General features: G+C 47.1%; 1 protein-coding gene across 2 annotated transcripts in view; it reads left to right on the forward strand.

The window, feature by feature from the left end:
- Nucleotides 1-255: 255 nt before the first annotated feature.
- Nucleotides 256-13,647, forward strand: part of gramd4a (GRAM domain containing 4a) — a 233,247-nt gene continuing 219,855 nt past the window's right edge. For both annotated transcript variants that reach the window (XM_038811399.1, XM_038811396.1), the window contains exon 1: nucleotides 256-653. Coding sequence is in view for 1 of the 2 variants with exons in the window: in XM_038811396.1 (XP_038667324.1) it covers nucleotides 637-653 (17 nt within the window). In the remaining variant the exon portion in view is untranslated. The remainder of the gene's footprint in view (nucleotides 654-13,647) is intronic.

The following is a 13,647-nucleotide window of genomic DNA, read 5'->3' on the forward strand; positions in this document are numbered from 1 at the left end:
CGTTTTTTTCTTGTGTTGGTGTAAATGTGCCTTGGTACCAGCACTGTGGAGATTCATAGCTGCAGTTATTTTTACAGCTATAGAAAAGGGATGATGATTAATAGAGGTGATTCTAGGTCAGTATTTAACAAATGATGGATGTCAGTTAGCATATCTCTTCTGAGATTAAGCTAATGCATACTCTACTCTGCCAATGTCACTTAGTTAATGTTTGCCTGTAAATCCTCTGCACTGGATAAGCTCATTTTCTCTTTCCTCTGTTCACCCACAGGTTCTGTGAAAGCACTAGTAATAAATGCTGTCCTTATAAGATAAGACATTATTGAGCTGAGGCAGCAGAAAGGCTAGTTGTGTTCCAGTGTATTTTCAGTAGCTAACTATGTGTATCTGGAAAAGCAAGAAATTCAATACAGAAAATGTTAGGTTGACTTAATTCTTCAAGTCCAACAGAAACTGCAAATTCCAAGCTCTCTGGGGCTTTAAAAAAAATATATCTTATACACTTACACTTACTGCAAATGTTTTGTGGGATTCAAATTACGCCTCATCATAAGGATTTCTACAAATGGATTTCCATTTTGCCAGATGCACAGAAGTAAGCCTCATTGTCAAAGCATCAGAGCAGGACATATGTAAATGACAGAGGATTCAAGGTAAGTCTCTTTTTTTTCTTTTAAGGACAGAATTTTGGGGAGCAACCAGAAAGTCTCAATCCTACTCCTTGTGCTGCAAAGAGCAATGACTTTATATAGGCATGCATCAGGGACACATCGGGATAGGTTAAGGAGCTAAACCAAGGTATACAGACAGGTTCAAGTTACTGCTGGCCTTTGGGTGCATTCTGTCTGCCTGGTGTCCCAGGTACCGGGAAGACAGGAAAGCTGACCCTGTTCCATGTTGGAAGATCTGGAACTCCAGCATTTTTTTCATCTTCATTGTTACTGACTTCAGCATCATTGTGGAGTATTTGGGCTCATTTATTCTCTTTATGTGGAATGTTTTAATTCACCTTAATTTACTTCACTTTCACCTTTCAACATATCCATTTTGTAGGTCTGAGTTACTTCGTCAGATTCAACTGACCAGTCTGTTATTTTCACTAAATTTGGCCAGATTGCATTTAACATTTAAGCCCAACAACACTTCCCAGAGCACCTCAATTTCCTTGTCTTGCATGCAGACAGCACTCCTCATAATAGTACCTGCTGTTTCCTCGCCTTGAAGTAATACCGTATCCATGAATCTCAACCATTTTCATGTTAAATTGTAGTCTTTCATGCAGAACTATGGAATTCAAGGTATAGCCCAGCATAATCATTTTCAAAAGTCAAGAAGGGGAGCCATCATTTTCTGAATTCATGTTGTCATTCTTTGCTGGTGATTATTGCAACATTCTTGGAACTTTTCTAAACCTCTTCCTCTTGTTTGTTCGACTTCTGTGCTCAACTTTCATAGTTGACTTCATTCTTTCTTAAAGTTGAGAGCATCTCCATCACTTTGATATCTTGGCAAGTTTCCAAAAACAATGTTCAAGATCAAGAATCGAGTCATTATATTTATTCGAAACTAATCAGAATTAATTTTATGCTTTTAAAAATGACCATTGTTGGGGAGTTAGGTAGCTTACAATGGCTAAACTATATTTGCATATATCACCTAGTGGAAAATTTAAAAAAAAATAAAAATTTGAGTACCCAATTATTTTATTTCCAATTAAGGGCAATTTAGCTGAACTTTAGGTCGCCGGCATTGGTTTTCTTAACCTTTACTCCATAGTATGTATTTTCTTCTTGCAAGGCAGAAAGAAACATCCTCTTCAGCCTTCCAAAACCACCTGCTTCTACCTATCTTCAACTGTAATCAAATTAACTAAACTAAAAGGTAAAAACTTCTCTACCAAAGCCCCAGTTCTTAAGCAACCACTGCTGGTACATTTACTCTTCACACCATAGCCCTCTCTAAGCACAATAGAATCACAGTTGGAATTTATACCAATCCCCACACATACAAACACCTTTGTCCAGCATGAATCTAACTATAAGTTTTATCTTTCCAGGCACAGAAATGTTAAACTAAACACACTTAAAACCATATCTTATTTTGTGGGCAGCACAGGGTGCAATGGTTAGCACTGCTGCCTCACAGCGCCGAGGACCCGGGTTCAATCCAGGCCCCAGGTCACTGTTCATATGGAGTTTGCATTGTCTTCATGGGACTCACCCCCAAAACCGAAAGGTGTGCAGGGTAGGTGGATTGTCCACGCTAAATTGCGCCCCAAAAAATCTATATCTTATTTCTAATGTTTATCAATACAATAAATCCCATAAAACTACCTTTGTTTTCCGAACAACTTCCACATAGTCTGGGGCACAGACCAAAATTATAACCATTATAAAATATGCAAATCTCCATAGAGCATAGCTGAATTCAATTTTATCAGTGATCGCTGCATTGGGGCAAGAAAAGTTAGCCCTGTACCCTCATTATTAGACTCCCAATACTGGATTTGTTTGGCCTGTTTTTTGAAAACACTTTAACATCTTTTAAGCTAACTCAGATGAGATTAAAATCATGAACAACATCAATTGATCCAACTGTATAGACCAGAACTTTAGTCTGCCAAAAGCAGTTACTCAAATTCAGTTTTCAGCTTGATTTTAATGCTGCAGAGCTGCAAGTGTGAAACCAGTCTGAGAGTAGGAAATCAGCCTCTTCTCACTTAAGAGTTGGGTGGAACTGGTGGGGTGAGGGCAAAGGATCCCGTGGCATGGCTAGAAAAGTGCTGGAAGGAGTCAGTAAAATTATTTTGGGACCAGAAGAAGCATTTTTTCTGGATCCATTAACATAAGATGTTAATCAGGAGGCTCCAACAATCCTTCTAAGAATCATAGAATCCCTACAGTGCAGAAGGAGGCCATTTAGCCAATCGAGTTTGCACCAACCCTTCGAATGAGCACCCTACCCATGCTCAGTCTCCCCTATCCCCGTAACCTAACCTGCACATCCCGAGACACTAAGGGGCAATTCAGCGCAGCCAATCCACTTATCCTGCACAGCTTGGGACTGAGAAGAAACAGGGCACCTGGAGGAAACCCACACAGTCATGAAGAGAACGCACAAACTCCACACAGTGACCCAAGGCCGGAATTGAACTCAGGTCCCTGGCGCTGTGAGGCAGCAGTGCTAACCACTGTGCCACCATGCCAAGAGATGGTAAGGCTACACAAAATCTTGGAAAACTGAAGGCATTGCACAATCTCTGTCCATTTATATCAGCATTTCAATTTTACATAGGATCCCAATTAAAGCCTTCAAATAATCTTGGGCTCATTAAAGTAGTACTGCAAGTGCTGTAACTGCAAAGAATGACATTTGCTTATTTTTAAAAAAATTTTTTAGAGTACCCAATTATTTTTTTCCAATTAATGGGCAATTTTAGCGTGGCCAATCCATCTAGTCTGCACATCTTTTGGGTTGTGGGGGCAAAACCCACGCAAACATGGGGAGAATGTGCAAACTCCACACGGACAGTGACCCAGAGCCGGGATCGAACCAGGGACCTCGGCGCCGTGAGGCAGTAGGGCTAACCCACTGCGCCACCGTGCTGCCCTGACATTTCCTTATTTGAAGGTGCATTTGCAATCTATAGGTCCAAAGATGTGCAGGTTAGGTGGATTGGCCATGATAAATTACCCTTAATGTCCAAAAACGTTAGGTGGGGTTACGGGGATAGGGTGGAGGTATGGGCTGAAGTAGGGTGCTCTTTCCAAGAGCTGGTGCTGACTCGATGCGCTGAATGGCCTCCTTCTGCACTGTAATTTCTGATTTTATGTTTCTGCCATCTGATGTGCCCAAATGCTTTTAAGAAGCTGTGTCTGCTGTGACTGTTGATGCAGAACACCCAAACTTTCACATTGATAAGAAATCCAAAAAACAATGTTTTGTAGATGTGTGGGTTTGTAATTTATTGCTTTAATGCACAATAATAATCTATTAATCCATTTTACGGTTCTAAGAGAAAGGAAACTGATGTGACCATCAATTCACACGACACGTGGTTGGAAGTGAACAGTGGTTTTAATAGACTTGCAATAGAGCCTGCCTGCGACGAGATGAACTGGCAGGCAGGCTCACGACTGCCAAGCTTTATACTTCCGGTTAGTGGGAGGAGCCATGGGCGGAGCCAAGGGTGGAGCCCAGTACAAACTCCTCATCTCCCCTATGGGCAGAGCCACGCAACTGCTCGTATACCGAGCTTACATAGACACAGTGCATCACAGTGTGAATTACACGGACTGTGATTCACCACATTCACCCCCTGTAAAAAAATTGAGACCAGCGGGGGTGATGTGTCTCCAAAATCCAAATTACGAGTTACAAGTTACAATTTACAGGTTATAAATCACAAATTAAGTCGATCCGGCGGCCGAGTCGTCCTCTGGGATTGACGAAGCACCGGGGTTGAAGCCTCTTCCGGTGGCTGGGCGGTGGCGGTCGGCGAGGGGACCATGGCGGACTCCGGGGGTGATTCGGTCAGAGCTTCGTTTCCGACTGGTTCGACTGGTGACGTGGAGCGCCGGAAACCCAAGGGCGTGGGGGCGCGGAGCACGGGCAGCGAAACTGCAGGTGTGGGGTTGCCGGGTGCAGAGGGTTGGGAGGGGTATAGTGCGAGGGGTATCTCAGTGGAGGTAGTGTCGGAGTTGGCTCCTGCAGGCGCCAGATCCCGGAGGGAAACAATGTCCTGACGGCCGTCAGGGTACTCTATAAATGCGTAGTGTGGGTTTGAATGGAGCAGGAGCACTCTCTCTACGAGTGGGTCAGTTTTGTGAGTCCGGGCGTGCGTCCGGAGGAGAACCGGGCCCGATGTCTTCAACCATGCTGGGAGCAAAACCCCCGTGGTAGTGCCCCTGGAAAAAACAAATAGCCGCTCGTGAGGGGTCTGGTTGGTGGCCGTACATAGGAGGGACCTAATAGCATGGAGCGTGTCGGGGAGGACTTCCTGCCAATGGGAGGTCGGGAGCTTCCTGGACCGGAGGGTGAGTAGGACGGTCTTCCAGACCATCGCGTTCTCCTTCTCCACCTGCCCGTTCCCCCTGGTGTTGTAGCTGGTAGTCCTGCTCGAGGCAATGCCCTTGTCGAGCAGGTACTGACGCAGACGAACCCCTGTCGCTGTGTACATAGCTGGGTAAACCAAACAGGGTGAAGATGCTGTGCAGGGCCCTAATGACTGTGTGGGAGGTCATATCGGGGCACGGGATAGCAAAGGGAAAGCGAGAGAACTCGTCGATGACGTTCAGGAAGTACACATTCCTATTGGTCGAGGGGAGTGGCCCTTTGAAATCGATAGCGAGGCGTTCAAAGGGCCGGGAGGCCTTGACCAGGTGGGCCCTGCCTGGTCTATAGAAGTGCGGTTTGCACTCCGCACAGATCGGCCAGTCCCTGGTGATGGCTTTTACCTCCTCAGTGGAGAAAGGCAGATTTCGGGCTTTGACGTAGTGGGCGAGCCGGGTGACCCCTGGGTGGCAGAGGTCATTGTGGATAGCTTTCAGGCGGTCGTCTTGCGCGCTGGCGCACGTACCGCGGGACAGGGCATCTGGGGGCTCGTTGAGCTTCCCCGGACGGTACATAATGTCGTACTTGTAGGTGGAGAGTTCGATCCTCCACCATAGGATCTTATCATTTTTGATTTTGCCCCTTTGAGAGATGTTGAACATAAAGGCAACCGATCTTTGGTCGGTGATGAGGGTGAACCTCCTACCTGCGAGGTAGTGCCTCCAGTGTCGTATAGCTTCCACGATGGCCTGTGCTTCCTTTTCGACCGAGGAGTGTCGAAGTTCCGAAGCAGAGAGGGTTCGGGAGAAGAAGGCGACTGGTCTCTCTGCCTGGTTTAGTGTGGCTGCGAGGGCGACCTCTGAGGCATCGCTCTCTACCTGAAAGGGTACGGATTCATCCACCGCCCGCATGGCCGCTTTGGCGATGTCCTCCTTGATACGAGTGAAGGCCTGACGAGCCTCATCCGATAGAGAGAAGAGTGCGGCCTTAAATAGTGGGCGGGCTTTGTCCGCATACTGAGGGACCCACTGGGCATAATAAGAGAAAAATCCCAGGCACCTTTTGAGGGCCCTGGGACAATGAGGGAGAGGGAGTTCTAAGAGGGGGGCGCATATGGTCCGGGTCGGGGCCCAGGACTCCACGACATAGACAAGGATGGCTAGCCTGGACGTGCGGAAAACGCATTTCTCCGTGTTCTACGTGAGGTTGAGCTTCTGTGCCGTCTGGAGAAATTGATAGAGGTTAGCGTTGTGGTCCTGCTGGTCGTGGCCACAGATGGTGACGTTATCCAGGTACGGAAAAGTGGCCCGCAGCCCGTACTGGTCCACCATTCGGTCCATTGCTCGTTGGAACACCGAGACCCCATTAGTGACACCAAAGGGAACCCGGAGGAAGTGGAAGAGGCGTCCGTCGGCCTCAAGCGCCATGAAGTGGCGGTCTTCCTCAGATTGGGAATTGGTGGTTTGCAGACTTCAGATCCACCATGGAGAAGACTTTATAATGGGTGATCTGATTCACCATGTCTGCAATTCTGGGGAGGGGATACGCGTCAAGGAGCGTGAACCGATTAATGGTCTGGCTATAGTCCACTACCATTCGGAATTATTCCCCGGTCTTGATGACCACCACCTGAGCTCTCCAGGGACTGTTACTGACCTCTATGATCCCCTCACTGAGCAGCCTTCGGACCTCCGTTCTGATAAATACCCTATCCTGCAGGCTGTATCGCCTGCTGCGAGTGGCTACGGGTTTGCAGTCCGGCGTGAGATTTACAAAGAGTGGAGGGGGGTCGATTTTAAGTGAGGTGAGGCTGCAAATAGTGAGTTGGGGCAAGGGCCCGCCGAAGCTGAGTGTGAGGCTTTTCAGGTTGCACTGTAAATCGAGTCCCAGTAGGAGTGGGGCGCAGAGTTCAGGGAGCACATACAGCTGGAAGTTTGCATAGCTGGTGCCCTGGATCATTAGAATCGCGACGGTGCGCCCTTGGAGGTGAACAGAGTGGGAGCCCGAAGCGAGGGAGGTAGTTTGCCGTGCAGGAAAAATAGGGAGCTAACAGCGTCTTACCAGTTCTGGGTGTACCAAGCTCTCGGTGCTCCCGGAGTCGAAGAGGCACGGTGTCCTGTATCCGTTGATTTGAACGGTCACCATTGTATTTCGGAGGTGTTTTGGACGCGACTGGTCCAGTGTCACTGCGCTGAGTTGCGGGTAGTCGTCGGCTCGATCAGCTGTGCTGGAGTGGCCCCGTGATGACTGCCCTCTGAGTTCGTATTCTTCTAGATGAATTTCTGAGTTGGAAGAAGATGGCCGCCCCGTGGATCGCACGTGGCAGGCGGCGAGGAATATGGCGCCCAAGATGGCGGCCCCCATGAGTCGCACGTGGTCGGACGCGTGGAGGGAGGTTGCCAAGATGGCGGCCCCGAGTCGCACGTGTTGTTTGGGGGCGGAGTCGGAGTACAGGCCACAGCATTTCGGGGCCTGCGGGCCTGTGGATTCTGGAAACGAGTGCTCAGGGCTGCGGGGGAGTTAGGAGAGGAGGCCTGCTTTGCCAGGCAGACCCGGGCATAGTGTCCTTTGCGACCGCAGCTGCTGCAGGTCGCGTTACGGGCCGGGCAGTGCTGCCATGGGTGCTGGGGCTGTCCGCAAAAATGGCACACTGGGGCTGCGTGATGGCTGGGTGGCCGCGCGGCGCAGGCCTGGGGCAGTCGCTGGTCGGGGGCCCAGGATCGGGTCGCTTGGTCCGCGGGGAACGAGGTGAGGCTGCGGAATGAGACCTCCATAGTGGTAGCTAGTTCAACTGCGTCCTCTAGGTTCTGGGCCCCTTTTTCTAGCAACCGATGGCGCACATAATTCGATCTGAGGCCTGCCACATACACATCTCTAACGGCAAGTTCCGTGTGCTGTTCGGCTGATACAGCCTGGTAATTACAGTCCCGAGCTAAAATCTTTAACTCACGCAGGAATTCTTCCAACGACTCCGCGGGGCGCTGGCGGCGGGTCGTAAAAATATAGAACATAGAACAGTACAGCACAGAACAGGCCCTTCGGCCCTCAATGTTGTGCCGAGCCATGATCACCCTACTCAAACCCACGTATCCACCCTATACCCGTAACCCACCAACCCCCCCCTTAACCTTACTTTTTATTAGGACACTACGGGCAATTTAGCATGGCCAATCCACCTAACCCGCACATCTTTGGACTGTGGGAGGAAACCGGAGCACCCGGAGGAAACCCACGCACACAGGGGGAGGACGTGCAGACTCCACACAGACAGTGACCCAGCCGGGAATCGAACCTGGGACCCTGGAGCTGTGAAGCATTTATGCTAACCACCATGCTACCCTGCTGCCCCTATGCTACCCTGCTGCCCCTAGTTCAACTGTGTCCTCTAGGTTCTGGGCCCCTTACCGTATACGAGTTGGTACTATTGAGTTGAGAAGATATATGGTGGCTCACCCTTGCGTGCAGTAGACTGAGTTTCTGCTCCTCTGTAGTTTCAGCAGTACTTGATTCAGCCAGGTCGGCCTTGAAACATCTGAGCCAGTGCTGAAAGATTTCTCTTGCCTCTGCAGCCTGCGGGTCGAGTTCTAGTCAGGTCAGGTTTGAGGGCTGATTCCATAGTTGTTTCTTCGATTTCTTCTTGTTTCCTAAGACTATTAAATTGATGTGACCATCAATTCACACGACACGTGGTTGGAAGTGAACAGTGATTTTAATAGTCTTACAACAGAGCCTGCCTGCGACGAGATGAACTGGCAGGCAGGCTCACGACTGCCAAGCTTTATATTTTCGGTTAGTGGGAGGAGCCATGGGCGGAGCCAAGGGTGGAGCCCAGTACAAACTCCTCATCTCCCCCTATGGGCAGAGCCGCGCAACTGCTCATATACCGAGCTTACACAGACACAGTACATCATATATAATAACAGTGTGAATTACACGGACTGTGATTCACCACAGAAACGCTAAAATGAATCATAAGGCTTTTGTTATTTGGTGATGCAGATAATTTATTGCACATGAGTACTCCAAGGCTGCTTCTGCACAGTTGTGTTTGAAAACAGGGAAGCAGTTCTCATTAAGAATCTGAGGAAGAGGACATCCGCTCCTGTAAGAAATCAAGGCAGAAAATAGGGGGGAAAAAACAGCATCTGGAAAAAGACAGCTTAACATTTCGGGTGAAGGTCCTTCACTGAACTGTTCTGCCAAAAATTCTCCATCAAAAATGTTAACCCGTCTTTTCCTTTTTTCAGATGCTGACAAACTTTCCCTATATTTCGAGAATTTCCCCTTTTATAAAATGGATTTTCTTTTTGTTGTTTCAACATCATATATGACAGAACCTTTGAGCAGGTCCTGAGTCTATCAGACATTTGAAAATAATAAATATCTGTGAAGAGGCACTCTTATTGGACTCTTTTTGTCAGGAAATTCAGATATGTTACTTATTGTATTTAGTAGAGAAGCCGACCTGGACAGGTCCAAAAAGAGCACAGAGATTGACATACCGGATTACCCACCAACCATTGCTTCAGATGCAGGCAGCACACATAATCTGTGCTGTTGTTAATATAAATGATTGCAATGTGCCATCAGTGCTAAGCACACTGTTAAACAGCTGCACACGTGAGAGTCGTGAGAGGCTAGTACAATTTAAATTACAATTTAAAGTTAGCCCACACTACTTAAATCCACCCTGTCCCTTTTAAAAGAGAGCACCATTCTAACCTGAACAGGAGTAGGAAAATATTCTGCAATTGGTTCTGATCTGGACAATGGTATAACATGGCAGTAACAACTCCATTATTTTTTAAAAAACGTTTAAAGGACCCAATTCTTTTCTTTCCAATTATGGGGCAATTTAACATGGCCAATTCACCTACCCTGCACATCTTTTTGGGTTGTGGGTGTGAAACTCATGTAGACATGGAACGCTATGATTTTTGATGCTGCATCTACAAACAATCTCTATCAATCGTGATTAATACATGACGTGCATACCATCCTAATACAATATTGCCCAATTTTAATCTTACATATGTAATTGTTTTTCAAAAAAATATTTTTAAGCCCTTCCTTTTTCACATTTTCTCACAAATGTACACCCACCAACAATAAGCAGTAACGAATATGATAATGTCAATCCCCGTATCAACAACAATCCCATTCTTCCATCAAACCCCCAAACAGCAGCCTGCATGTTAACATAAACAAATAACAAAAAGGAATCAGGAATCACCCATAGTCACCATTAACAGTTACAGTCCCCCCCCTCCCCCACCAAATGTTCGATATTATCCTATTCTTGAAAGTACATAATAAATAACACCCATGAACTGTAGAACCCCTCCATCCTTCCCCTCAGTTCAAACTTGAACGTGATTCGCGGCTCCCCCCCCCCCCCCCCCCCCCCTCCTCCTTCACACACATCTTCTACCCCCTCAAAGAGCCGGCTCATCCTCACCCTTGTGAGGTGTGCTCTATATACCACCTTCAGGTGCATCAGCCCCAACCTCACGCACGAGGTGGAGGCGTTCACTCTCCGGAGCACCTCACATCAGAACCCCTCCTCCATACCCTCTCCCAACTCTTCCTCCCACTTTGCTTTCATCCCTTCAGTGGTGCCTTCTCCTCTTCTAAAATAGCCTCATAAACCGGCGACACTACTCTCTTCTCCAGTCCCCATCAGCACCTCCTCCAGCAATGTGGAGGCCGGCTCCTCCCCACCAAACTAGAAATGTTGTACCTATGGAGCCCACTCCCTCCCCACCCCCCCCAATCCTGAGCAACCTGCACCCCCAGGTATCTAAAGTGAGTCCCTGCCCTACGGAATGGCAGCCCCCTCCCCCCCCCCCCTCTCGGCCGAGACACCACTCTTGTCTAGATTTAATTTGTAATCATATGTAATTGTTAACAAGGGATATGTTAATTTTCTGACTGTGAACAGAATGATTGTTTAAGCAAGATGACCTCTAACTCCACTGTGATATTTTGACTGCTCTGTGTACTGCATTTAACCATTTTAAACAGTGTAATCTTCATACTGAACATTTTGTTTGACTAGTGAGTGGACTAAACTAACAGAATGCAATCCTGTTGCCACCACTAACAGTACACACTGTGCTAAGATGTTTAGACAACAAAAAGAAAATCCACATTATAAAAGGGAAACTCTGGAAATATAGGGATCTCGCCACCAGCCAAAGGTGTGCCGCCTCACGCCACCGCGGGGAGACCAGAGCTCTCACACTGTGTCTTTAACTATTTCCATTGCATTTCTGTAACTACCTTTTTACAACTACAGATTATGTTCAACTCCAATTCTTCCGCTGGCCTGGGGAATTCAATCACCCACAGTATTCTCGGCCCTTAGGGAAGACAATTTGGAGATATGAAGGCCTTCTTCTGCATCTGTTAGGATAAGATCTGTAGAATACGACAGAAACATAGCAGCATTGCTGTCATCATTGTCAGGAAATAAATTATAGGTTGAAGAATGACTGAACTGGAAAGACAAGGAAGACTTTACAATGAAAGACCCAAGAGAGAAGATGGAAGAGCATCAACCTTTTGACCCACTGTGGCTGTAAGAAAATTCAGCAGGTTCTGAGGAACTTGTTGCGCCCTTGAAGCTATTGAGGAAGTTCTTACGAAGAGAAATGATCGACAACTCCAGGGAAGACTGTCGGAGCCACATCATTCACCGTGATATTGAAGACTGAAAAGGCTTGGAAGATCTGAGATTTCAATGAACTTAGAAGATGAAGGGAAGAACAACTGTCAGGAAAAGAAGTGATTTCCCAATTATGTTTTGGGAGGATCACCTAGTTCTGTAAGCCACGGTAAGGAAAAAACAGTTCTCTCTGTGTGAGGTTGCTTCACTATGGGAAGTGGGGCAGCACGGTAGCATGGGGGGCAGCACGGTAGCATGGTGGTTAGCATAAATGCTTCACAGCTCCAGGGTCCCAGGTTCGATTCCCGGCTGGGTCACTGTCTGTGCGGAGTCTGCACGTCCTCCCCGTGTGTGCGTGGGTTTCCTCCGGGTGCTCCGGTTTCCTCCCACAGTCCAAAGATGTGCGGGTTAGGTGGATTGGCCATGCTAAATTGCCCGGTGTCCTAATAGTAAGGTTAAGGGGGGGGGAGTTGTTGGGTTGCGGGTACAAGGTGGATACGTGGGTTTGAGTAGGGTGATCATTGCTCGGCACAACATCGAGGGCCAAAGGGCCTGTTCTGTGCTGTACTGTTCTATTCTATCTGCTGAGTCTAAGGAGACGAGGCAGCCCCGTCTTCTGAAATGAGAGGTAATTCATGTGGAAAAATGAACTCTGAGAAAATTGCTGTACAGGATTCTGCAGCTTCATATGTGCTATAGATTCTGCTGTAGCTTCAATGCTGATCCCCAGCTGTGGAGGGAAGAAGACTTTCAGGTGGGGCTGAATTATGGATGTCAACTGATTTCCACCCCTGAGAGGTACCAGCTGTTTCGCATTGTGATCAGCTATGGATTCAGGCAGGAATAGTGTGGCGACTGTATGATTATTGCCCTCCATCAACCACTAGTTCACAGTGGCAGCAGTGTTTATTGTTACAACCACTTCTACTTTTTAACCTTTTAACTCCTCGGCAGAGCGTAGGCCACAAAGAAATTCTTTACATCGAATCCTGTCTTGGGCCAAACTCTCCAGTTGTTGCCACAAGTCCCGAAAGGCGTGCTTGTTAGGTGAATTGGACATTCTGAATTTTCCCTCAGTGTACCTGAACAGGGGTGTGTGTGTGGTGACTCGGGGATTTTCACAGTAGCTTCATTGCTAATAAAGGTTGTTATTATTATTATTCTGTATAGCACCTCCATGCGTTTGTATTTATCCATGTTTCTGTAATCAGTTAAATCAACTGAAGGGGTGAATACCTCTTCCAGCTTCACCAGAGCCCTGTTTGCCGGAATTACCTGTTACCATCTCCCACAGAACGGATGTGGGTGGACTTTGGGAGACCACAGCAAATGTTATTTGCTGAGCAAGTCAGATCCTAGAAGGAAACTTGTTTTACTAATCATTTATTTTGTATGCTGAAATCGCAGAAATACAGAATTCCGGTAACACTGAGGAATGATAAAAATAAAATATTTATTAATAGGAAGAAAAATAAGTTAGGTACGCCAGAATTACAAGTTACATAGTGGAAGCACTCTTATAAAACACCCCCCAAAATATGCCACTTGGTCAGAATACATAAATAAACACCTTCTTGGCAACATTCCTTTATAGATTTTAATTATAAATCTATTTACTTATAAATCCACTCTACATTTTACAAATATATTCATTTGGCACCCTTTTATCTCTCAACTCTCTCAGGCAGGTTGCCTCCATTAACCGTTCCCCAGCTTAACTAAATAATTTACAGATACAGTCTTCTTTACAGAACAACATAATATTCCCCAAAAATATTTTTAAAAATAACATCCATCCTCACATCCACCAGAGTTTCCCTGGTGGTCCAGTGGCTTGGATTCGACGCTTTCATCTCCGCGGCCCGGGTTCAATTCCCGGTCAGGGAATGACGCTTTATGGGCGGCACGGTAGCACAGTGGTTAGCGCT

Source organism: Scyliorhinus canicula, chromosome 11, assembly GCF_902713615.1.
Source record: "Scyliorhinus canicula chromosome 11, sScyCan1.1, whole genome shotgun sequence".
NCBI classification, from domain to species: domain Eukaryota; kingdom Metazoa; phylum Chordata; class Chondrichthyes; order Carcharhiniformes; family Scyliorhinidae; genus Scyliorhinus; species Scyliorhinus canicula.